This window comes from Montipora capricornis, chromosome 1, assembly GCF_036669925.1.
Source record: "Montipora capricornis isolate CH-2021 chromosome 1, ASM3666992v2, whole genome shotgun sequence".
Taxonomy (NCBI): Eukaryota; Metazoa; Cnidaria; class Anthozoa; order Scleractinia; family Acroporidae; genus Montipora; species Montipora capricornis.
In genome coordinates, this window is record NC_090883.1 from 27,917,482 (window position 1) to 27,944,684 (window position 27,203).

General features: G+C 41.1%; 3 protein-coding genes across 3 annotated transcripts in view; all 3 read left to right on the forward strand.

Moving 5' to 3' along the window:
- The window catches only part of LOC138037520 (poly [ADP-ribose] polymerase tankyrase-2-like), a 3,845-nt gene extending 1,891 nt beyond the window's left edge, over nt 1-1,954 (forward strand). Inside the window, exon 3 of the mRNA XM_068883437.1 lies at nt 1,027-1,954. Within this exon, the coding sequence (XP_068739538.1) occupies nt 1,027-1,911 (885 nt within the window). The 3' untranslated portion in view covers nt 1,912-1,954. The remainder of the gene's footprint in view (nt 1-1,026) is intronic.
- The window catches only part of LOC138013886 (serine/threonine-protein phosphatase 6 regulatory ankyrin repeat subunit A-like), a 133,643-nt gene that overhangs the window by 26,288 nt on the left and 80,152 nt on the right, over nt 1-27,203 (forward strand). The window lies entirely within an intron of this gene.
- On the forward strand, nt 1,947-5,279 carry LOC138049361 (ankyrin-1-like; the record flags this gene model as incomplete). Its single annotated transcript, XM_068895613.1, has 4 exons — nt 1,947-2,891; nt 2,939-3,637; nt 4,231-4,337; nt 4,430-5,279. Coding segments are annotated over 4 exons (2,430 nt in total), but the record flags the coding sequence as incomplete, so codon positions are not given.

A 27,203-nucleotide genomic window follows, 5' to 3' on the forward strand; every position in this document is an offset into this window, starting at 1 on the left:
TATATTGATTTATATAAGGAACGAAAGATACTTGGGTTTAGGTGCATTTTAATCAACAAAAAAGCCTTAAGTTAGTAAAAGTGAACTGTTCGAAGTTCGAGAGCTGAGATGAGTACATTACAACAGTCCAACCTCAACACGGCACATTAGCTGTCTATTGGACGCGAGAACTGTAATAGTTCAAAACCCTCCTTCCGTTGACGCCAAATAAGAAGATGAGAATCGTATTGTAATAAAATACAAAAACTTCGATCTGAAATGTAGAGTAAAAGGTCCGTAAATGCGCGCCCTTACAAATGTAGAAAATGAATAGAAAAATTACAAGAAACGACCCAGTAAAATTATCTGCACACTTACTTCTATGACCGCCTCCGCATATTAGTCAAACAGTTCTCAAGTCTACACTTCTGGTTAGCAAATGGGCCCTTTGCATCTGGCGATCACATGGTACAAAAGCCAACATACTGGAGAGCAAATTGCACACAGGAATATCTAAACCAAACCAACTTAATTTAAGTTTTCTTTGTTTTAGATGACCTAGTGCTCAATTTGCTCTCCAGTATGGCGGTTTTTGTACCAAGTGATCGCAAGCTGCAAATTGCCCATTGTACTATTGTACACAGGGTTAGCAACTGGTCACCTTGAATGAGGCAAAACAACTGAACAAGTCTTTAACTAAGGCTATCTCTAAGCTTTTCTCTTCCGGTTTCCGTTCGCGTCTCAAAAACGCGCGTGCTTAAGCTCACTAATATTTACATTCTGTCACTGCCAGTAACAGGTTAGTTCCGCCGAATGTAAATACGTCACTTAAATACGAAAAATGTAAACTGGTTTTTCAACCAAACTCAAACCATTTTCCTAACTAAAATAGAGATGGTCAACTGAGATGCATAAATGTCCCAAAGGAAGAAGAGGGGGCTTTTATCAAAAAGTCTAATTCAAAGGAAAGGCTTCCATGGGCCTCGTTATCCTAGGCGTAATACTGTCGTTACGAAGTTAATGGATGCTTGACACGTTTTGTTGCAGCTCAGTCTCAGGACATCTACAAAAAGAGCTTTTTTGCGTACGGACAGCTATTCAGGATTTAATCTACTACAGGCAGCTGTCTTACAGGGAGACTATGACAGTGTTTATAAAGCAAGTAACTATCTAGAGAACTTTGTGGAAGAGATGAAATCTCAAACAATAAGTAATAACGCGTCCATTTTCCGTGGCAAATCAGCAGTTGATATTCTATCAGCCCTTGATTGCAGAAAACCAGGTCATGCTGATATTGAAAAACTGTACCAAAGATTGGTTGAGATTGATGAAACACTAAATGAGCTGCACTCGTGCGCCAAGAGCGGTGATGTAGAAAAGGTGATTGAGCTCGTTTTGAATGATGGTATTGATGTCAATGTCGCTGCAAAGAGCAACATCACACCATTGCTGTTGGCGAGTGGGATGTCCTCTGGTGTGTTAATCGAGACCCTGATTGATCTTGGGGCAGACGTCAATGCTCAAACAGCCCCAGGTAAACATGGACCTTTGCTTTTTGCAGCTTCTAGCAATAATTATATGGTGACTGGACTGCTTTTGGAGCATGGAGCTGATGTGAATATTCAGGACAATGAGGGAAATTCACCGCTGTGGTTGTCTGTCTGTCAAGGCTTCTTCAACATTTCACAGTTGCTTGTTAATGCTGGATTTCACACCAAACTGAGAAGCAAGGTGACTACTCGAGACTGGTCGGAAGAAACCACTCTTTATAAAGCAGTAACCCAAAAGGAAGTACCTCTCGTCACGCTATTGCTTGAAAACAAGGCGGATGTGAATATTCAAGGCGAAAACGGAGAAACCCTCTTCATAAAGCGGTCACCCAAATGGATGTACCTCTCGTCAAACTATTACTTGAAAACAAGGCGGATGTGAATATCCGAGACCGGTCGGGAGAAAGCCCTCTTCATAAAGCAGTCGCCCAAAAGGCCGAACCTCTCGTGAAGCTATTGCTTGAAAACAAGGTGGATGTGGATATTCGAGACCGGTCAAGAAAAACCCCTCTTCACAAAGCAGTCATCCAAAAAGACGTGCCTCTCGTCACGCTATTGCTTGAAAACAGGGTGAATATTCAAGACGAAAACGGAGAAACCCCTCTTCATAAAGCAGTCTCCCAAATGGATGTATCTCTCGTCAAGCTATTGCTTGAAAACAAGGCGGTTGTGAATATTGGAGACCGATTTGGAGAAACCCCTCTTTATAAAGCAGTCACCCAAAAGGACGAACCTCTGGCCAAGCTATTGCTTGAAAACAAGGCGGATATGGATATTCCAGACTGGTTGGGAGAAACCCCTCTTCATAAAGCAGTCACCCAAAAGGACGAACCTCTCATCAAGGTATTGCTTGAAAACAAGGCGGATGTGAATATTCGATGCCGGTCGGGAGAAACCCCTCTTCATAAAGCAGTCACCCAAAAGGACGTACCTCTCGTCAAGCTATTGCTTGAAAACAAGGCGGATGTGAATATTCGAGACCGGTCGGGAGAAAGCCCTCTTCATAAAGCAGTCACCCAAAAGGACGAACCTCTCATCAAGGTATTGCTTGAAAACAAGGCGGATGTGAATATTCGATGCCGGTCGGGAGAAACCCCTCTTCATAAAGCAGTCACCCAAAAGGACGTATCTCTCGTCAAGGTATTGCTTGAAAACAAGGCGGGTGTGAATATTGGAGACCGGTCGGGAGAAACCCCTCTTCATAAAGCAGTCACCCAAAAGGACGTACCTCTCGTGAAGCTATTACTTGAAAGCAAGGCGTTTGTAAATATTCGAGACCTGTCGGGAGAATCCCCTCTTCATAAAGCAGTCGCCCAAAAGGACGAACCTCTCGTCAAGCTATTGCTTGAAAACAAGGAGGATGTGGATATTTAAGACTTTTGGAGCATGGAGCTGATGTGAATATTCAGGACAATGAGGGAAATTCACCGCTGTGGTTGTCTGTCTGTCAAGGCTTCTTCGACATTTCACAGTTGCTTGTTAATGCTGGATTTCACACCAAACTGAGAAGCAAGGTGACTACTCGAGACTGGTCAGAAGAAACCACTCTTTATAAAGCAGTAACCCGAAAGGAAGTACCTCTCGTCAAGCTATTGCTTGAAAACAAGGCGGGTGTGGATATTCGAGACTGGTCAAGAGAAACCCCTCTTCACAAAGCAGTCATCCAAAAGGGCGTGCCTCTCGTCACGCTATTGCTTGAAAACAAGGCGGATGTGAATATTCAAGACGAAAAGGAGGAAACCCCTCGTCATAAAGCAGTCACCCAAATGGATGTACCTCTCGTCACACTAGTACTTGAAAACAAGGCGGATGTGAATATCCGAGACCGGTCGGGAGAAAGCCCTCTTCATAAAGCAGTCGCCCAAAAGGCCGAACCTCTCGTGAAGCTATTGCTTGAAAACAAAGCGGATGTGAATATCCGAGGCCGGTGGGGAGAAAGCCCTCTTCATAAAGCAGTCGCCCAAAAGGACGAACCTCTCGTCAAGCTATTGCTTGAACACAAGGCGGATGTGGATATTCAAGACTGGTCGGGAAAAACCCCTCTTGATGAAGCAATCACCCAAAAGGACGAACCTCTCGTGAAGCTATTGCTTGAAAACAAGGCGGATGTGGATATTCGTGGATACTCTTCACAAAGCAGTCATCCAAAAGGGCGTGCCTCTCGTCACGCTATTGCTTGAAAACAAGGCGGATGTGAATATTCAAGACGAAATCGAAGAAACCCCTCGTCATAAAGCAGTCACCCAAATGGATGTACCTCTCATCAAACTATTACTTGAAAACAAGGCGGATGTGAATATCCGAGACCGGTCGGGAGAAAGCCCTCTTCATAAATCAGTCGCCCAAAAGGCCGAACCTCTCGTGAAGCTATTGCTTGAAAACAAGGCGGATGTGGATATTCGAGACTGGTCGGGAAAAACCCCTCTTGATGAAGCAATCGCCCAAAAGGACGAACCTCTCGTGAAGCTATGGCTTGAAAACAAGGCGGATGTGGATATTCGAGACTGGTCGGGAAAAACCCCTCTTGATAAAGCAATCACCCAAAAGGACTAACCTCTTGTGAAGCTATTGCTTGAAAACAAGGCGAGTGTGTATATTAGAGACTGGTCGGGAGAAACCCCTCTTCATAAAGCAGTCACCCAAAAGGATGTATCTCTCGTCAAGGTATTGCTTGAAAACAAGGCGGTTGTGAATATTGGAGACCGATTTGGAGAAACCCCTAGCTCTTTATAAAGCAGTCACCCAAAAGGACGAACCTCTGGCCAAGCTATTGCTTGAAAACAAGGCGGATATGGATATTCCAGACTGGTTGAGAGAAACCCCTCTTCATAAAGCAGTCACCCAAAACGACGAACCTCTCATCAAGGTGAAAACAAGGCAACTGTGAATATTCGAGACAGGTCGGGAGAAACCCCTCTTCATAAAGCAGTCACCCAAAAGGACGAACCTCTCATCAAGGTATTGCTTGAAAACAAGGCGGATGTGAATATTCGAAACCGGTCGGGAGAAACCCCTCTTCATAAAGCAGTCACCCAAAAGGACGTACCTCTCGTGAAGCTATTACTTGAAAACAAGGCGTTTGTAAATATTCGAGACCTGTCGGGAGAATCCCCTCTTCATAAAGCAGTCGCCCAAAAGGACGTACCTCTGGTCAAACTATTGCTTAAAAACAAGGCGAATGCGAATATTCGAGACTGGGCCGAAGGAAATACTCCTCTTTATCTATGCGCTCTGTATGGATTTCCTGACATTTCACAGTTGTTGATTAAATCCGGATGCAATATCCACCTTAGGAACTACAATGGAAAGACCCCTCGTGATATTCAGCCAACAAAAGATTTATTAGAGGTTGAGTCTTTCTCAGAGGTTGAAACTTCTTTAGTGCGTTGGGACAGCGACAAAAGCTTAGAAGAGGATTTGCAAAAGGCTGAAGAGGAATGGCGGAGCAAAGAGGTCTTAATGAAGAAACAACAAGAGTTATCTTCACGCGAGGAAGAGTCACAAGCTCGAGTTACTCAACAACCGGAAATGACTAAAGAAGCAAAAGAAAAAGAACAAACAAGGTGCAAGCTAATTTGAATTTATGTCACGGAATGAGCATATTTATGATTACCTTGCCACTTTTTTAACAATACCATTTTCGTGGGTTGAAACACATGCTTCGTCTTACTGTCGCTCATTCATCCAAATCGTCAATATCACCACTTACATCGCTGTTAAGCGTGATGGATACTTTTTCCCCCTATTTCTCCCTCCCAATTTTTTTTTGGGCCATTTCTCCCTCCTCCCTACTCTGTTCCTCCCCCTTCCGTCAAACCATGCAGTTGCTTTGTCCGTGCGCCGCAGCTCAAGAAGGCATACACTTAATCATCGGCTCTTTAGCCGCTTTGTGCCAGCTGATGTTATGATAAGTCTATATAAAACCTTTGTGACGCCATATTTCGAGTTGCATCCCTCTCCTTTCGGCTGTTGATAGAACCCAAGTAAAAACAATTTAACGTGTATTTTTTTTTTATATCTTGAGGTTCCTTCGACGATACGGCAAATCATCACGTTAAATATTAATACGTTAGAGCACAGAAGAATTTGTCAGAGAGTCAAACTATCATTTAAGAGTTAGTGGGGTTAATATAAGGCGGCCTAAGTTCAATATTTATTGAATAAGGAATACGTATACTTGCACACGAAAACCTTGAGACATTTATGAGGAAAGTTAACGATATTCAATTTAAGGTGTCTAAATTGTTTATGCAATTTTATAAGTGGTTGTGTTATGACGATTATCTTCTTTTTGTACATATAGTGCATTTTAATTGTGTTGTAATGATGTATTTAACAAATAGATTCCATGTTGCCGTGCGTCTGTTCAGTAATAGATCACAGATGACGTCAAAATCTGGTAACAACAAAAAAGTGGCACACGAGGCGATAGCCGAGTGTGTCACTGATGTTCTTACCACACGCGCGGCAACATGAAATGTATTTGTTTTATATAATAAAGAATTAAACTTTATTCGCATAGAAGCTGATGGTGACGTCAATTGTGCGTCTGTCCTCTAATAGATCATGGCAAGAACCAATCAAAATGCGAGAATAACTTGGGTTATTATAGAAATAGTGATGGAATTTGATGGCTTGTAATATGTAGTTGTAGTTAAGTATAAGATTTCATTTACTCTTGTACCTTTCAGTAGCAAGTACGTATTTTGAACGAGCTTTTTTAGACGTCATGTGGGTAAATAAACTATCGATTGGTAACGGTGAAGTCTATTGGCGTGTGCGCGCTTTCAGGCCCTGTCCCGTAGGACGAATTGGCTAACGTTAGCTGGTCTCGTAACAGCTTTCTTCTCATCCTTGTGGAGTTATGACCACTCTGCGGGGAAATGACAGTGTTCGCTTTATCCTCTTAACCTTAAAATAAACGAATCCCTGGTTTATTTTTTGCCTCGTTTCCTGCATCAAACTATGTGTATATCGAACAGGCGAATTTTCGGTTTCCCTGAACCTGCTTACTTGCACCTTGATCCGTTCCAGTGCCACGCTTCTCGATCATATCGAGAGTGGTTTCGCTAATCGAATCTAAGAGTAACAACCGTTTTTTAGCTTTTACCGCTATGTTACGCTTTCAAGTCTTTGAATGCCATGGTATATTTTTCGAAGAATGCGTTGGAAATATCGGGAACTGAAGAAAGTCCAAGTTCTTCTTCTCTTTCTGTGTTTTGAGGTTAGTGATTTTTTCCCACTGGGGTTTCAGATTTTTTCTTGACAGACGACAACAAAGTTTCAACCCCTCGTTATTCTTTTTGAGGTACCGACAAATTATCAATCCTCCCGATTATAATTTGTTTTTCTGCTATTAAAATGCAATTATTTACATTCTTTGTCCTTTGTTAAGGGGAAGAAGGTTTTCAGTTATACCAGCTACTATCAACTTGGGCATGACCATGTCTAAGTTCAAGTTCTTAAGTACGGGGTGGGGGTGGGGTGGGGGCTAGTTTATGGCGGTCTCGTGCAGGAGCTAGTGGGAATAAAACTGGGGCAAATCGTCAATTTACATCAACTTGTACACGTGAACGTCTCACCTGATCGAAATTTGTGCTGAAATATTTCGTATAGTTGTAAAAACAGCTGACTACTGTGCAAGAAGCCGGTCTCTCTTACCAAATGCAGTCTGGGTGCGATGAATGTCGTACAAAACCAGTCATCACTTCCCTTTTGAAGTGCGTGTTATAGAGGAAATGGAAAAGTGATCGTCAGAGACGAAAGGCTAACGTTCGAAACGTCAGATTTCCAAATCAATCACGGTGGTAATTCGACCTTCATCAACGCGTTTGATAAAAGCGGATTTTCCTGTAAAACCAAAATATGCAAGAATGTTCACATCCTTCAACAGGGCACCTTAACCCCAGTTCCAAATCGCAATATTGGTACATAAAAGAATTATTGTATTCCTTCGTACACCGTGCAAGTAAAGCAACAGCTTTATTAACTCCTTACCAGCTCTCACTGGTTGCCGTTCATCTGTCAACGCTAGGATGATGTAAATTTCAAAGCATTATTATCATTTTGGAACCCAGTTGCTCAAAAAAGGTGGATATCCGGCGAATAGCGCTATCCATCGTTTGAGCAACTGGGGCCTAAAGATCAATTGCGCTTACAGTGGAGAAAGTGGGCTTTGCGGCCGTATTTGTTTCTTTTTTTGTGGCAAGGTATAGCAATATTTGTTCTCGTCGTATTTATTTGCTGTCGCAAATTATGTATGTGGATCTTCTTGATCCAACTTTTTTTTACTTGGTATAGGCATTTCATCTGTAAAGTTATCTGTTTGTGGGCGTAAAATATAGGGATGTAGCTCTAAATATGAAGATCCTTAATATACGAAAGAAATTTGAACTACAGATGAGCATAGGCAGATCGAATGCTACTTAAAGGGTATGCAGTGTCATGGATTGTTAGTCAAAATATGGAAGGCAAAGGAGACCTACTTATCGGTGGCAAACGAAAGTTAATCGCTAATTTTTTTTTCAAAACGGCCGGCTATTGTAGCTCACAGAACCATTCTTAAGTGTTTTTGGTTACGCGTACCCAAGAGGAATGCCAACTTGAAAACGTCGGTAGATAAACTTCAGGAGCAATTTCAGAATGAAAAAGTCACTGAAAATTGATTTGGTAAATTTATGGTCAAAGTAAAACGGATAATTACCATGATACTACTTTAAAGCAAGGATCGAATGGAGAATCTGAAACTTTTAGGCCCAAACCGGGTGGTACTGGTGCTGTTCTAAATTAATTGACATGAATATGAAACTTACACATTGTTCTCACGTGTTGGCGCCCTATGGTTTTCCCTCACGAGTTATCGCGTTCGAGGCGAAGTCAGTCAACCAGGCACAAATTCGACAAAATTGTACCGGTAAAAACTGGATAGTAAATTTGTGTTCAAAACAAGGTTGGTGTAAGGAAAATGACAAAAGCTAGGATAAAGTAAAGCAGTGCAATAAAGTACAGGTGGAGACTTTCGTGAGTGGTTCTCCAGTACAGCGAGAAACCGACGAACTAGCTGAATAAAACTACAAACACCGTGAGAGAATGCAACCAGAAACACTTTAAACGGAAGCACGAAGTTTCAGTGGAGCGGGCACTGGGAAGGAAGTTGTTCCCAGGCCCGTGCGGGCCGTGGTTCCTAAACGAGAAAAGATCATTGTATCGTGACACGAATCATCAAGTAACGTCAGCCTCAGATTATCATCTCCCCTTGAAAGACCTGAAAATGCCGTCAAACCGCTCAACCTTCGAGAAAGTAAATGGAAAAAAGAAACTTAATTTCCACAGTATTCACAGTATTGAAGCAATCAAAGGCCGTGAGGTGGAACTTTCATATGCGGGAAAGGTAAATGGACTAGCGTCCAGTCTAGGTGTTGAGTTTTATGTACTTATTGACTGAGTGGGAGGGCCGGACGGGAAAATATTTGGCCCGAGGTCATGGCTTACGGACCGAGCGCCATGGCCGAGGGCCAAATATTTTCCCGTCCGGCCCGACCCAACTCAGTCAAGCATTTTATCATATGACCAGCGCGCTTTTCCTTTTTTTTTTTTTTTTTCGGGTAAAAAAATTAAGAAAATTAACTTACCTCGATCATTTTGAAAAGTTGTGATTTATTTAACAACAAAGTTGTTTTAGTTCGCATCTCGCGCGCGCTTTCATTGGAAAACTATTAAGAAAATCCCCGTATGAGGGCCGTACGCGATCCTAGCAGGGCCGGACGGCTTTCTCCGGCCCTGCTCGCGCCATCGCGTACGGCCCTCATACGGGGCTTTACTCAATAGTTTTGCAATGAAAGCGCGCGCGGGGCCGTACGGGTCATATGATAAAATAATATATCAGTTTCTCTGTGCTACAAATTTTCTTTTCTTTTCCTACAAATTTTCCTTAATCTGACGGAGATCCTTTCTTCAGCCTTCCAGTTGGCCCTGGGGTGATCACAATCTGGCCACTGGAGTCCGAGAGACTTGTGGGAGCCTCCACACTTGGTTCACGTGACGGAAATGTTGTTTGGATAGCAAGTGATCCCGTACGAACCAAGACCTTCATGATCCCTTTGTTTGTACGAAAACGCTTGCTACGCAAACTAACAACCATCCTGTAAAAGCAGGGGCACCCTACGATAGGGTTGCCCAAAATATCTGTTTCGCAGTTGAAATTTTAAAGTTGGCTGCTAAGTCATTAATTTTCTTACTCTTTCGCTGGGAAACTTGAAATATCTTTAGCACTTCAATCCGTGCTGGCTGGATGAGAACAGAAACTGGGGTGGACTGCAGGAGAACTTGCGCACGAGAAGCTTACCGCTGGTTCAACTTATCGCAGTGCAAAAAAAAAGAGCCGTTTTGACCGATTTGGCGAGAGCTTTAGATTCACAAAGTTATTTACTGGCTGGGAAATAGTGACACCAGGTCGGTTCGCTAGGAGTTTCTCTCACTATCTAGCTGCATGGGAGCAATCATTGCTCATAATCATCCTGGGGGTGCGGAACACTTTTTTTTAATAGCAAAATCAAAGAACTCCTTCGCGTTTTCATGTACGTTTTTGACCTATTATTATGCATCTTGGAAATAATTTTCGTTCGGTGCACCTGTAAAAAGTCGACGAGTAAAATGTGGAAGAGGTATTCTATCTCAAAGAGGAAATGACATGGGGCGGTTCTTTAGCTAAGCTCAAGTTCGAAAGGTAGAAAGCACAATTCATTGGATAAATGACAATCTGTAGGGTGGCTTATCCAACGTGGAGTGACCGATGAATCTCGTGGATAGCGTTGTCAACGTTTCAACAAATTAAGGCAAGATAAATGAGTGATATCTGTTATTTGAAATTGTTGTTTTGTTACTTATCAGACGTCACAACAACAACAATCTTAAAAATCTGAAGTGGTACAGGAACACACCAGTCCTAGTAGGAGAATACAACTTCATTGCGCAGGTGGAATGTCATTTTTTACAGACGGAGTCGTTATATTTAGATTGATTTATATTTTTTCCCGCAAAACCAAACCTTTCCAGCCAATCACAAGTCTTGCATGAGAATTTGTTACCCGTGCGATTGAGAACAGTCACTCGTGCAAGCTAAATCGTATTTAAAGGTGCTGTGTTATGGCAATGGAGCTATTTTTGTGTTGCTACCAATTACTCACCCCTACTCGCTATGTGACTTAACGTTAACACAGAAATTACTTTTAAACAACATATCTCAAGGATTCGTAACAAAAATACATGTCTGTCGAGCATACATAATTTAAGTTACAAACAACACAGGTAAACTTTGAAAAACTGTTAAGCTGAACAGTTTTCAAAAATTAAGCCCAATTGCAATCCATTTAAATCTTCTTCAATTTTTCCAATCCCTAAACCCCCTTCGTATTTGCTGTCTTATTCAAATCTTCCTTCAATGTTTGAAGTAACTATTTTTACGTTTCACTTGATTTGGCTGCCAGTGACCTGTCGCTTAACTAAATTTCGTGACACAGTCCCCTTTAAGAACATATCTAAAAATAGCTTCATCTATGAAAAATGCCGTTCCATCAGTAGACCAAGTATTGGAGTTGAAGGCTCCTGGTTATGGTCTCCTTTCCAAAATATTAAAATTCTCCAATAGCTAATTTGTACAAGTAAACTTTCCCGTTCGAATTCCAGAATAAGGCAATGGAACGCAGTCTTAGCAAATGACCCGGCCTGGGGAAGCAAAAGTGAAGAAAATGGCTGACAAATGCCGGCGAGGGAGGGATGGGGGAGGGGGTGGGGGTGATAAGCAGGTTTGGAATTAAGGAAGCTACCACAAGTTGAGAGTCGAAACTAACATTGGGAGTAGATAACTAATTCATTTATATACGTTTTTTTTTCTTGTTTGGAAAAGAAAGAAATTATCATTATCAATAAACCCGCTTTCAGTGTGCGTCGGCACGTAATCGTTAATTCTGCTGACTCTTAGCTTGCGTAGCTGGAGGGATATTCTCTCGCAGGATTATTTAAACACTCGCGAGCACGACGGCCTTGGCCGCGTGTAGGCCGCGACTGGCATGAGGTCTACTAGTCTTGGATTTCCACTTGCCGCCAAAACACAACCATGCGACTATCGACTAACTTCCGTGTGTTTAATCCTGCAATAAAGTATCCCGCCAGCTACGCAGCCTACTTTTATGTCGGGAAAAATGTGCAGAAAGACGTCGAGTGGTGAGAGCACTCACCTCCCACCAATGTGACCCGGGTTCGATTCCCATATCTGGTGTCATATGTGGGTTGAGTTTGTCGGTTCTGTACTCTGCACCGAGAGGTTTTTCTTGGGGTACTCTTCTCTCCTCAAAAACCAATATGATTTGATATGAGTTAATTCGATTTGATTTAATTTGCGCAGCACCCCACAAGCTATTCAGCTTTAAACACTATCGAGTGAAAATAAAGTTCTTTTAGTTCTCAATATCCCTTGGGAAGTTTGAAGTTTTTTTCCGTATCTTGGTAATCGTTCTACGTCCAGTTATTTCGATTTGACTTAAGAGCACATTTTGAATTGCAACTTTGCAGCAAATTGTCTGTAAACGTCCTACAGGCATCAAATGACATGCTAAAACAATTAAGAGGAACGTGACCAATGAGAACCTATTATCTATTTTCTTGCTGAATGCGTTACCCGTTACCCCACGCGGCGGAACACGATTTGGTCCAGGATTGACCCTAATTATATGCCCGAGGGTTTCAATATGCGTCACAAAGTGTCCCCTTCCTCTTCTCCCCAATAAGCCAGTTCGGAGTTTCAAAAAACACGTGCGCCCGTCGGGATAAAATCAAGCATATATTAAAAATACAAAAGATTTTGAGTGCAAATTTCTGCAATCAATTTCCATAACAAAAGATGCTTGTTTTTATCCCGACGCGCACACGTGTGTTTTTGAAACTCCGAACTGACTTATTTTAACATCACTCATGTCTCGGAATACACAAGTCACAAAGTGTCCCTCAAATGCTGCGCGTCAAGTAAAGATAACTCGCTTCATTTTTACCCTCACCAAAACAATTAGCCCTAACCCTCCCACTTACCTTATTGTTAGAAATAGGTAGCAAAGGCTTAAGCCCTGGCCAAACGAGAGCGAGAGCTGTTGAAAGCTGAAACTCTTGAGAGCTCATGAGAGTCGATGAGAGTGATCGGTGTTGGCCAAACGAGAGCGAGAGTTAACGAAAGTTTGTCGAGAGTTTCAAGTGCATACAAAAGAGAGAGTCTGGGAAAACCCTTTCTGACGTAAATGTGGCGACTAGCCAGCCGGTATATTCAGCTTTGGCGTTTTTCTTGGTTCTCAAATCCGACGACATATTATTAATTTTCCCTTTTTATCTGAGCCCGCTTGGAGAAACAATAACTGCGGTGTGGGGTCACCCAGGGCTCGAACTTGGACCTGTATTATTCTTATTATACATCAACGACTTGCCTAGCTGTAACCTTCTGTCTGATGTAAGAATATATGCCGACAATACTAACCTTACTTATGCATCAAAAGATCCTGATGAGTTGTACCCATCCCTAACACGTGACTTAGGCAACCTTAAACAATGGCTTGATTCTAATCGCCGAAGTCTTAATGTTGTCTAAACTAAATGCTTGTTCATCGGGACTCGGCACAAAATTTCGATACTACCTAGTAACACAGAACATAAATGCCTTGGATGGTATACAGGTGGATGAAACGCTATCTTGGGGTCCCCATATCTTTGATGTTAACGGAAAGGTTTCAAAAGTACTTGCAGCTCTAAGAAAACTTAAGCCACTATGCCCCCAACAATAATAATAATAATGCTCATAACAATCTACAAATCTCTCATTTTACTACATCTTGATTATTCTAGTGCTGCCTGGGGTGGCATCGGTACTGGCTAAGGACGGTGCCTACTAATTCAAAGGTATTTTTGCGCGGTTTCCTGAATATGTGGGAAAAGCAGATCTTAACCAGTATTATTAAAATCCAAAAACAAATTTGGGGGTATCCACGCATTTTTCGAAGATAATGAACCAAAAATATTTGTAAAATGCTTTAAAATACAAAGCAATGTATGGCGTTCTTTGCCAAATTGAAGCTTAATTATCTCTGGAAAATGTATGGTTACCCCCAATTTTCTTTTTGGATAGCAAGAGCACTTGCTAAGTTCTGCTTTCTCCGCATAGTTTTGAACAGCGCAAAAATATGCAGGTATTAATAAGCACCGCCGATAGGAAATTCGAGTATCTCGAGACGCGCAGAACGTATGCGCAGTAACAATAGTAGGCACCGTCCTTAACGAAAAATTACAAAACAGAGCTGCTTGCATAATAGCCGGTGCTGACTGGGATGTAAGATCTTCTCACATTCTTTCGGACCTAAACTGGACGAGGCTCGCTGACAAACGGTCCAAACAAATGAAAACTCTTATGTTCAACTGAAGCAGTGAACGATTTACTGCCTGAGTATATATCCGCAAGATTCGCGAATACTAATACTATCCCTAGATAAAATCTTCGTGACTCAGAGCTAAATCTGTTCATCCCAAGACCGAACTCAGAAGCTCTTAAAGAGAGTCTCCGTTACACGGGTGCCATTACTTGGAACAGTCTGCCTAGCGAAGCAAAGCAGACCAGTAGTTTGAATAATATTCCTGCATTAGTTAATTAATTAATTTATTAATTATCTATTTATTTATGTAATCGTTATAATGTTAAATCCGACAATGGATTAAGTTATGCTGTAAGACTTATGCTGTAAGACTTGCCAGAGAAAGATCAAATTTATGTCCTAGTCGGATTTTCATACTATTAGAGAGTCAAAATTATAGGTAAGAGTAGAAAAAAAATAAATGTTAGTGAGTTAATACGCGGGTTGACACGTGCAAGAAACTTGAAGAAACAGTGCATTTACATGTAAGATATCTTTGTCAAGACTCCACTTTTGATTTATTTTAATTTCTTTCAAAAATTTTTTTTTCCAAAATCTAAGTTGCTAAACTCGGGGTGCGGCTTATACGCCGGTGTTTACGGTAAATTAAAGTTGTAAGTAAATTACAATTTTAGCATTTAGATAAATAATATTTTTAATTGTAGTCTGTTATTCTATAACTTTTATTAGAAATCGTAGGTGTAAAACACGGCTGCATGGGACAGCACTTCTTAGTGAAATGGACTCCGTGATGAAACAAAGTTTTGATTTGATTTGATTTTGAATTGCTGACCGCAAAATTCTCGCTCAAACTCTCGTGCGCTGCCAAACGAGACAAAACTCTAGCCAACTCTCATGAAAAATTTGAGCACGTTCCAAATTCGGTGAGAGCTCTCGAGAGTCGATGAGAGTTCCTGGCCAAACTCTCGCTCTCGTTTGGCAGGGCCTTAGACTAAAGGGACACTTGGTGATGGATGTCAAAATTGGACGTGCATTTAACGTGTCTTTACTGGACATAAGTGCTTTTCGTAGACCTTCTTCCCATCCATCCCAGGGGGAGTAGAAATACTCCTAGTCGCTTTAATTCATGCCATGGAAACCAGGATAAGCTCCGGCCTGATGGCCTTCTGGCTCCTATGCAGAGACTTTCGAAATGATGTCTTTTGTTTAGGGCTGAATTTGTATTTATCGAAAGTTGGCGATTGGCTTGCCATAGTTGTGCCTCAGTCTCGTTTCCTTTTGTCAGTTGCTGAGCGACCAAGGAAACCCAAATATGTTTTCTAAGTGCAATAGCTTGAGAAAACATATGCGTGATGTGTTGGCCACATCCGGTTGATGTTATGGTGTGTCAGCTTGCTTTTTTTGTTGATTCTTTGACCGTGCAATCAGCCGCTAACATTTTAATTTTTCATGGCTTGGGCTGCCTGTGGTATCTATAAGAATGAATTGGCAAAAGTAAATTCCTTGGAAATGACGGCCTTCCGGTGGAAAATTGCAAAGACATAGGAGAAGCTTCTTGTTGTGTGGCGGGAAAATCGGCAGCAACCTTTGGATGGTTTCGTGGTACGCTCTGCAGTGTTTCGCATTTAACAGCCTGACTCATCATTTGCTATGGTTCCACCAATGGCTCAGCTCCGCCATCTCCTAAAACTCGTCACATTTTCCAAATTTTTCCAAATTTCGTCTCGTACGAGCACAGGCTTGCCAGGCTGGGAAGCATTTCCAAATTTATCTTTAAACTCTACATTAGCCTTCGTGTTTATTTATTTATTTAATCGCTTTCACCATGCTTACAATACTAAACAGACTAAAATATACATATGAAAAAGACACAAAACGAAGGACTAGGTGCGGGACAAATTAAGTGTGCCCTTACGGAAAATACACAAATACTAACTATGTGAACATTAGACATTATGAAAAGTATAAAAATCCTATTTGCAAAAACGATAAGAATGAATCCCTCCCGCAACCGATAAAAAGTCCTGGTAGCAGCAGTTACCAGCTATTATAGTTCAGCCCATAGTGCCCGTCCGAGGACGGATGGATAGTAGTGGTCCGCTGAAAAAACAGTTGACACTTGTACGCTATTCTTTAGCCAATGTACGCTGTGAATTATTGACATTTGTGACAGCCTGTACGCATGAATAAATATTTGATTGATCTGCATTAAGTGGGTTTTGACTGTTTTTCAACTGGCGCGCGGAAGAAAATTTAGTGGTGAACAATAAAGACAAGAGTGTTTATGTCTCGGAACTATCGGTCTGATAGTTGCCCCTTGGAAATTTGATGTTCTTAAAACTAGCATAATTGCCCTCGAAGCTTCGCTTCTCGGGCAAATATTTGTTTTACGAAGATCAAAATTCCGCAGGGCAACTATTAGCCGATAGTTCCTCGACAGAAACACTCTATTGTTTAAATAGAAGATTACGTGACCTACTTACGTGTAGAAGGATGCCAGTCCTCTCGTTCCCAGAGCCCAGCCGCCAACATCAGTCAAGTGGTCAAGTCACAAGTCAAACGAGAAACTCGGAAGTTCTCGTACTGAAGGCACGGCTGGTGTAAAACCGGCAAATTTACAGCAGATTGGAACAGAACGAAAGGGAACGAAAAAAAGAGCGCATTTTGAAATTTGAGGGGTGTCATAATTCTGCAGGATTATTCTAATTAATGCGATCTTCAGATGCAAAGCACATCACCACGGCTCATTGGTTCTGGAAGCACCATTCCACTACTGCAACTAGAAGTGGGCTTATCCCTTGGAAACGCTGATGAAAACCTAGCAGGGATTGTTAAGGCTGTCATAGAAGGTATATTTAGCGGCTTTGACTTTTATTTTGGTAACGGTTTTTGGAAATGGTGTCCCTCAAGTTTCTTCCGGTTTTTGTGTCACCAATTAGTGCTCTGCGCTAGAGATTCTCGACACATTAATAAAATTGATCATCATCATCATCGTGATGATTTCTCTTGAGACGCAATCGACCCAGGGACGATTTGTCAAGGAGTTGTCATTTTACCAAGAAAAGCGATGGATAACTGATCCTTCCGTTGTCAAATGAATTACTTGTGATAATTTGAAAATCAAGAGCTGTTTACCAACATATTTTTCTTGCATTTTTCCTTCGGGTACGAGCATTTTCAACCAGGCGGATGTACATAAGAACTTGTTTGCTTCTTGAGCAGTTGTTTCAATTGTCTAGACGTTTGTTTTTGGCTAGAATAGCAAGCCAATCGCATTATATGTTACGAGAGCTGCTACATCACCCCAAGGGTTATAGATGGCCCTAATTTTCATTTTATGTTATTTAATTATGATAATTAAGTCATGAGATTCCTTTAAATTTATCCTGGGACAGTTGTCATGTAACTGGGACCCTTGCAAATGAAGTAAAAGTATGCGAGCAGGTCTTCCAGTGAGCAATGCACACAAACACAACAAAAAGTAAATGCAATGTGTTGCATGATCACTCAGTGGGTTGGCGGCCATTTAATCTTAGCATAGACTTTAATTTCCGGTGCACCTTTGATTGATCTCTTTAGTTTGTCACAAATGCAAGTCAGAGCATTTAAGTGCCTGCACACTACTGCCTGCTCTCCTCAGGGTCTTTTCAGGGTGAATGAAATATTGAACAATGATATTACAACACTCATTTTAGAATCCCAACTGGCAGGAGACAGACCAGTTGGCAATTTACAAGGGCAGCTGCAAAACTGAACAGGGACAACTCAAAACTACTTCAGCCAGTGGTCCGAGTGAGGCTGGAGACAGAAACTCTGGATTTCAAGTCCAGCCCACAAACAACTTATACAGCCTCTCCTTGCAAAAACCACATTGCCACTTTCACATGCTCTGCATAAGTCTGCTTACGAGCGAGTGGCCCAACGTGACAGAGCCTACAATCTTGGACAAAAAGGGTTGAGAATATAAAAGACAGGGGTTATTTTGCGCACTACGTTCTCAATATCGCACATTATTAGCTATCCCCCTCCCCCCTACAACCAATGTTGATAAGCCCAGCTTCGACATGCTTTGTTTCGTCTAGCAACATTGATCAGGGGGGGGGAGGGGGGGGGGCAAAAGGAGAGCTTCTGTTTCATACTTGTGATCGGAGTTTAGTCCAAAAGCATAGTTTTCTCAACAATTTTGTCCAAGATTGTAGCCCAGGTTTCCGTAGCATGAAGCGACTAGGAGTATTACTACTGATCCCCCTGGATGGGATCCTAGTCCATCGCAAGGCTACCCCCGGCATGAAATTTGCCAGTACCCATTTATACACCTGGGTGGAGAGAGGCACCGTGAGGGTAAATTGTCTTTCCCAAGAACAAAACACAATGTCCCCAGCCAGGGCTCAAACCTATACCACTCGCTCTGGAGTCGAACACACTAACCATGAGGCCACCACGCCTCCCTCACATGCTCCGCATGGAAAACTTTAATTAGTAGACAATTAGTCCTATGTGTTGATCATTTTAAAGTTACTGACAGGTACATGTAGCTGTTATTATGGTCCAGGGCACTGCAGTAAGAGTCCTTGCACCTGTGTGCTACATGTAGGTCAGGATATTTGATATAAAGCATGTGTAATTTTTGAAATAAAAAGAAAGGTTTTTACTGTACTGGCACTTACTGGTTTGGTAAGAGATACACTGTATACCTACATTTTTTTTATATAATGTTAGTTGGGCTTTCAATGCTCATTAATATCGTCTAAACTGTCGGTCAGTGTTTTATTTTAACCCATAAGCCTCTATGTTTGGATAATGACAAAGAGTTGTGATCAAATTATCTTTTTTCTATTCTATGTTTTGTGTAGTGTAGAAAGTAACTATTAGGCAAATTTGTGCAAACATAACTTGACCATTGCCCATGCACCTCTATTAGCACTGACTTTCTAAACGTTACTTTGCCAAAATTACCATGATTTATATCGGGATGAGCATTTGGCTGTAAAATGTGGTAATCGCTGTTAATACTCAGTGTCTATATTCATTGTTAACCATTTCAGTTGTCTGTCAATTGCAATAATTGAAATCATGTCACAAGGAGGAGTATCTGTAGAAGCAGAGGAGATTTTTTCCCAAAGCAAGAAAGCACTGGACATTACTCTTTTAGGGAGTGAATGGAATTCTTTGGCTGGGGGATTGTCAACATTAAACAGAGAGCTTGCAATTCATCTGTCACAACATCCAAATGTCAGAGTTTCTGTGTTGGTCCCAGAGGGTGCTTGCAAATATGAAGAAAAAAAGGAAGCCCAAGATTATGGGATCAATGTTCTTGATGCAGGGAAACAACCAGGCTTCAGTGAACCTCTTGACTGGTTGGGCTTCCCACCTCACAATCACAGAATAGATGTTGTTGTTGGCCATGGTGTGAAACTTGGCCGGCAAGTTAACATCATAAAACGTTCTCCACAATTCCAAAATTGTAAATGGGTGCACATGGTGCATACTGCTCCAGAAGATCTCAGCAAATATAAGGGGTATGATAATCCTACTTCAAGAGGGGAACAGACGCACTGGAATGAAGTTGATCTTTGTAAATGTGCTGACCTTGTTGTTCCAGTGGGACCAAGACTTAAAAAGGCTTATTCTTCCTATTTGCAGGGGTGTAAGAAGGATGAGGATATTTTTGAAATAGTTCCGGGTCTATTTAATAGGGAATTTGGGGGTTTAGTGCAACAGGCCAAAGTTGAGAGTGATGATGATTTCAAGGTGTTGTTGTGTGGGCGTGGAGATGAGGAGGACTTTGAGCTGAAGGGATATGACATTGCTGTTAAGGCATTTGCTGATCAACGCCTTAAAGGAAAACGTTATTATCTTCTGTTTGTGGGTGCCCCTGATGGGAAGCAGGATGAGGTCAGGAGAAGACTTCTGAACTGTGGAATTACTGCTGAGCAGCTGACAGTGCGAAAATTTGTACAGAGCCGTGCAAAAATGCAGGATCTCTTTTGTGAAGTTGATCTTGTCATCATGCCTTCAAAATCAGAGGGATTTGGTCTTGTTGCTCTTGAAGCACTATCAGCTGGTTTACCAGTTCTTGTGGGGAGAAATTCAGGGTTTGCAGGAACAGTACAAAGCATTCCCTTGGGAGCATATAGCATAGTTGATTCAGAAGATCCTGTTAAATGGGCTGAAGCAATTGAGGGTGTCAGTGATGGACACAAAGTGTGCCTTCAAGAAAGCAAATTACTGAGAGAAGCTTATGGTCAGGAGTATTGTTGGAAAAGACAATGTGAAGCATTTGTTGACAAGTTGCGGAGTATGGTTCATGGTATGGTAATTAATATCTATTCTCGTGTTCTGACATTAAAATTTCTGTTCCCGGAGGAGCTTTTGATAAAGAATGTTCATTCCAGATTTAGACAACCACAAGGAGTTCTGTCCCATTATGTGGACGTGTAGTTGCTCAAATGTTAAGGAAATGCTCCAGTGTTATTATTAGGAGTTCTTCTCCCTAATAAGCCCTCGCTCCTGCAGTAAGTATGTGTACATCCAATTTAGGGGCTCCCTTGTAATTACCATTGTAGTGTTCTTATCCTTTAGACACTACATGCTCAGTTGCCTTTGCTTCATGCTTAGTTGCCTTCCCTTCCACTTAGATTGGTTGACATTGCCTACATGTAGCAGGAATAAGGCCTATTATGCGGGAAATGCTGCCAGCAATGTTTTTTGATCTTATTTTACCTTTTCACACATAAAATTAATTATGATTATATGTACTTTTTCTGCAGAGACTCTTAAGTAAATGTGATTTATGTTCACACTGAAGGGACTTGTCATTGTTTTGTTTTACAAAAACTTGACTATTCCTAGAACAAAAAGGATTTTGAATTCGGAAGTGTTTTTATTTTATTGTTATTTTGGTACCAGTTTGAACCTAGCTTTTATTAGTAGCAAAAACGTTAAATTTAATAATTTTTTGGTATTTTCAGGATTGGATTCAAGTCATATTGCCAAAGTACATTTACAAAGATTAGAGGAACAGTTACCTGCAGTCGGATTGGGTTCATTCCATGAACAGAAAATTAATGAGCAGACAAAAACTTCCAAAAGATCTGGAGATGAACTTTCCTTGAGTGAATTTGGAGGTAGGGGAAATTATGTTTTCAGCATGATAGTGTGATGTATAGAATTTATAGAATTTGAGATGACAGTGTGTGGCCCAGTGGTTTATAAGGCACTTGTCTTGAGATCTGGAGCTTCCAGGGTTAAGACCCGTTCTCACCACTTGTTGAATTTGTTCCTGGTAGTCCCTGGTTCAACTTCTCGGCTGCACTTGTAAATAGCCAACTGGTTTGCCTTCAACCAGTTGGGATTCTTAACAATTATACTTTTGTTCTGTCATTTCATTACTGTCTTTCATTGGCCTTGAGAAGCCCCTATGTGCAGTGGTCAATTAAGTATGTGTTGTATTGTATTGTATTGTACTGTATGTGTTGTAATTTAAAGGTCGGGTGAGGTCTGGCTTGCTTCATAATATGACTTTGACCTCTAGGATTTATTATATTTTCTTGATCAATTCTGTGATTACAAAAAAAGTGTTATAAAAATGTCTATAATGAGATGATTTCCAAAATCTGGTTGGTAAGGAGTAGCCCTGATTGTACGCTCAAGTTGTGTGTAACAGTCTCTTTGCCAAATGAATTCCTAGTTTTTTAAGAATTCCTACAGGAATTCCCAAGTTTTCCCACTCCTGAAAATAATGTAAGTCAAGACTTGCATGTATGTAAGAAGGTCTCTCAACAGGCTTTGAATTCCTGCATGTAGGAATTCCAAATTATGCCATTTACACAATCCCTTTCTTAGGTTCCCTGTGGCTTGCTCAGGGTTTTCTGTGGCCTACAAATACATTGCTATTATGAAAACAAATGGAACCCTTACATTTATTAATTTTCCAAGAGGGTTCCCCACGTATAACCTGCAATCAAGGAGTACTTTTCTTTATGTTCTCTCTCTTTAACCCATTTACCCCCAAGGAGTGAGACAGATTTTACTGTACCTTTGTTTACGTGTTTGTTCTCTCTCTATTAACTATAAAATTAATGTGAGCCAATCAAATTATGCTTCAAATTTGCAATGTGTGGTTTGAAGGATTGTGAACTTGCCAGCCATTCAAACTGTCAGGAAACAAAAACTACTTGATAGAAAGAATAGATTTCTTTAATGTCTTGAACCTTTTTGTTCTTTTTCAAATAACCATCAGTGCTTTCAATAAGACCAGGCTCCTGCCAGATGCTCCAGCAGGTGCTCACATTAGTATGTTCAGTGAGGGTGTTTGGTATACAGCTGTAAGTTCCACAGTGTAACTCACTACGCTCTATAAGGAAAGTCCACTGTCCTAACTTTGGACTTATATGTTGGAATTTGTAATCTATCCTTATTTCTAAAATGTAATGTAGAGCATGCAATCAACCTTTCAGCAAAATATTCTGATTCTAACCCCCAGCACATTTAAACATCAGAATGCAATCTCTAAAAGATAACATGGAACTGACCCAGATCCAATTTACTGTAGCTCTCCAAGAACTGGTGTTACGTGGTCAAATTTCTTCTTACCCACGATGATTCTTGCAGCAAAGTTTTGTACTTTTTTGAGCTTAGAGATATTTTGGTTTGCATTTTTGGACCACATAGATGAACAGTAATACATTTACTGAAGACTAAGGATTCGTTAATGTTCTTTTAAGTACTAATCCTTCCCTCCTAAAACAGCCATGTATAGCTTTTCCTCTGTGTAACACAAGGTGATTTACGCTAACATGTCGATTGGCATTCCCTTTGGGTAAAACGGTAAAGGATTTGGAAATGTCCAGCTCACGTCGGCGAGAAATCACAATCTAAGGCTTGCTGTTATTTATGGACCGCCACCTAGTTGTATCAACAGTTTTACTGTAGGATTATTTCTCGATGAGATTAGTTCTTTCTTGGAAGGACTTGTCTTTGCTCCAAGTGCTCTCCTCGTCGCCGGGGACTTTAATTTCCATGTGGATGATCAAGAAGATGATGTCGCTCGTCGTTTCTTGCAAGTACTTGAATGTTTGATCTGACTCAGCATGTCTCCCATTCAACTCAAAAATATGGTAACACTCTTGATCTAATTATTACGAGGGCAAATGATGACCTAGTCGGCCAGTGCTTCGTTCATGATCCTTTAATCTCTGATCATCTAGCTGTTCATGTTTCCTTGCGCCTGGCTAAGCTTCCACCTGAAAGACGGACAATGTCTTATCGTAGGATCCGTGCTATCGACTTTCATGAGTTCTGTCGCGACCTTGAGGATTCCAGTTTGGTGAGGGATGCTGAAACGTCTGATCTTTCTGACTTTGTTAACAAATACAACAACACATTGAAGTCATCATTGGATACTTATGCTCCTCTGAGGACTAAAACTATCACACTTCGGCCTACCGTCTCATGGTACAACGACGAAATTCGATCTGAGAACAGACGTCGTAGAGCTTTGGAACGTCGTTGGCGTTCCTCAAAACTCGAGTGTGATCGTCTTAGATTCCAAGAGCAGAGCCGTAAGGTGAACAATTTGATCAAGACTACTAATTAAATGGAGTTTTATTCTGGCGTTATTCGGGATTGTAGCAATTCGCAAACTCTATATTCAATACAGTAAGTAAATTACTCCACAGGAACATGCCTGTGGATTATCCTCAACTTGTGAATCTGATACCGATCTGGCAAATACGTTTATTTACTTTTTTTTACGTCCTCTGATATTTCGCAGCTAATTGGCAGGTCAACTATTAAGTCATGTCCTTTAGATCCTGTCCCTGCTTCAGTTCTGAAACAATGTATTTCAGTGCTTCTACCAGTTATGACTAGGATAATTAATCAGTCTATTTGCTCTGCTGTGGTACCAGAATCTTTTAAACTTGCATTCTGAATCCTCTCCTGAAGAAGCCCCACCTTGATTCTGAGGTTTTTGCTAATTTTCGTTCTATTTCAAATCTTACGTTTTTGTCTAAACTCACTGAAAGGGTGGTAGCGTTTCAATTGATCGAGCATGTCACCAACAATTGTTTAGATGAGATCATGCAGTCAGCCTACAAAGAATTTCATAGCACCGAAACTGCTTTGGTTAAAGTTTTAAATGATATAGCTATTGATATTGATAGGAACAGGGCTGTTATTTTCTTATTACTGGATCTATCCGCTGCTTTTGATACGGTCGATCACTCAATACTTTTGAACCGATTAGCTCATCGTTTTGGTTTACGTGGTTCAGCTTTGGCTTGGTTCAGATCATACCTGAGCGACAGATCTCACTTTGTTTGTATTCGGGGTGTTAGGTCTGCTACGCGTTCCTTATCGTGCGGTGTGCCTCAGGGATCTGTGCTAGGACCGATACTGTACTTACTTTCAGGGTTTTCTTTAAGGTTTTAAGTAGCCGGAGTTTTTTGCAAAGTAGACGGTTGTGGGTCCGGAGGCCCATCGCTTCTAGGGGGGTCCGGGGGCATGCTCACCCGGAAAATTTTTGAAAACTGAATGCCGGAAAATGCATTTCCTGGCATTTTGGGCCATGAAATTCAAACATTAGAGGGATGAATCAAGCTGCAGTTATACTATGAAACCATGTTACTCAAAGAAAGGCTAAGCGACATTTCAATAATACAACCCTATAAACAAAAGTTGAGTGATATTTTTTGTATCTTTTTGGTGGTTTTGCTGGAGCTAACGAGCCTGGCAAATATTGCCACTTGACAACTTGTAAACATGGTACATACTTTGAAGGACTAGACCAGCAAAGGCTTCTGATTGGTTGTTAAATTAAGAAGCTGATTGGAGGATACTAATTGGCCAATGGCGTAAAGGATGTTTCGATCCTGTTTAGGTGTGAAGATGACACACATTCGTTCCATTGTGTAATTAGCGGGAAAATATGCTTGCGGAACTTGGTTGTAGTAATTTCGAAAATTGAAAATCACTCGAGCGGTTTAAGAGTGCAGTTCCGTAAAGCAGTGAGAGTTGATCAAGAGTGACGTTGGATAAAGATCCGTTGTCATGTTGAAGCGTAGAGATGCCCTCGAGAGGACGAGCACTTACGCGGGCAAGTAGGATTTAACTCCGAGGAGCGTTATGTTTAAGTGTTTAAATAAAGTCTACGAGTCCTCAGCTTCTACGTTCGCTATAAATGATCAACTGAAAGGTTCGAAGTGAAAACGAAGGAGCGGTTAGTGAATGATCAGGGGCTAGTTTTGTTCTTCAGTTGAGTTGTGGTAAGAGATGCGTGAACGCAGGCTGAGCGTGTTGCTAGCAGAATATCATATGTAAATTTCCCTCTGGATTGAGAAGTGTTTCTTTGTTTACAAGTTTTTTTATGATTGCGGCGTCATTAAAGGAAGTTTTGCGCGGACTGAAACGTCCTTGAGCGATTTTTCCTTCCGGTCAGCTACAATCGGTGGCGGTTTAAAGATATCGAAATCCAATATGCCGGACAACAAATCATATTGTTCCTACTTTCCCGCCACCGCAGCAAGATTTTTTCAAAAAGAAAGTCTCAAGCATAACGTTTTTAAACTGCCCTTGATTCAGAAGACTTTTATGTTTTTTCAGAAAAGATAGACACTGCAAATTTTTATTTGTATTGAGCCCAAGTAGTTTAGACCTCATAAACATCATCTCCTCTACATGTCTTGACTCTTCAAACAATGAAAGTAGCCGACGAAACCTGACAGAGAAGCCGGCGAACTTCGCCGGCTGCCGGCTCTTATGTACAACCCTGAAGACTTTATGTCTTGCCACTCGGGGATATTGTGAGGCGATGCAACATAGGTTTTCATTTTTATGCTGATGATACCCAGTTGTATCTCTCTTTCAATTCCCTGAGTGCCGATGATCAGGTTAGTTCCGTTTCCCGGTTGAATCTTGTGTTAGAGAGATCGACAACTGGATGACCCGCAATAAACGTAAGCTAAATAGAGACAAAACTGAATTGCTTGTCATAAGCTCTAGGTACCAGCCCCGTCCATCTTTAGACAGTATAGTAGTGGGGAATTGTGTGTGTCCTTCAGTCTCGGCCAGGAACATAGGAGTAGTTTTCGATCAGACGTTATTTCTAGAGAAACATGTAAACTCTGTTTGCAAGGCTGCCTTGTTCCATCTGAGAAATATTGCTAAGATTCGCGAGTATTTGACGGTTGGACAATTGTAATTCGCTACTCGTAGGCTCCCCGAAGTACTTATTTCAAAAATTGCAACGCATTCAGAATTGTGCTGCGCGCCTTGTAGCTCAATTGCCTAAGGCTGCGCGTACCAGTCCTATTCTCCAGAAATTACATTGGTTGCCTGTCGAACAGAGGGTTATATTTAAGGTTTTGCAACTCACTTATAAAGCATTAAATAACTTAGCCCCTGTGTATATCAGTAACTTACTTGTGCGGTATGAACCATCAAGGAATCTAAGGGCAACCGACAAATATCTTCTACGAATACCTCATACTCATCTGAAAACTTATGGAGACAGGGCCTTTTCGGTTGCGGCTCCTAGGCTATGGAATGCCTTACCCATTGATATACAGCTTAGTCCGTCGGTTTCTGTATTTAAGAACAGACTAAAGACGCATCTTTTCAGAGCTACTTATTATTAATTTTTTGTGTATTTCCTTTTTATGCATGTTAAGTTTGTTATTTTGTATAGTTTATAATTTGTGATTGTTAAGCGATATAGAGCTTTCTGTATATATCGCTATATGAATAAAGTTATTATTATTATTATTAAATAAGTAATTAACACTGACAATGTATATCGTGAAGATGCAAAGTTATAGCATGAAACCTGGCTCTTTGTGGCTCTCCAGGATCTGCTTTGTTTTGGAAATTTCCCGACGATTTGCACTGGGGATCCTCTTACCAACCAAATTTAAAGTCTCTTTTGTTTTATGACCAGTCAGGGTAAAGTCCAGCCTCAGCACTACTGGCAGTCTTTTCAATGAAATGCATTAGGTGTCGCTTTTACACACTCTTCGTACCAAAATAAAACACCTCAGTGAAAATTCCAGTTAGTTTGTTCAAGTGGTAGGTCATGTAGACCATTTTAGGGGTCACCAAGATAACATACTGTATCTTTGAACTGAATTACATGTACCACAGCTTAAAAAAGTAAAAGACTTCAAAACGGGGACACAACATTACAAAAAGATTGTACAAGAACATTTGATGTGAACATGGTGAACATGTTGAATGAATTTGTAGTAATGTTTTTTTCCAGACTATTTAATTT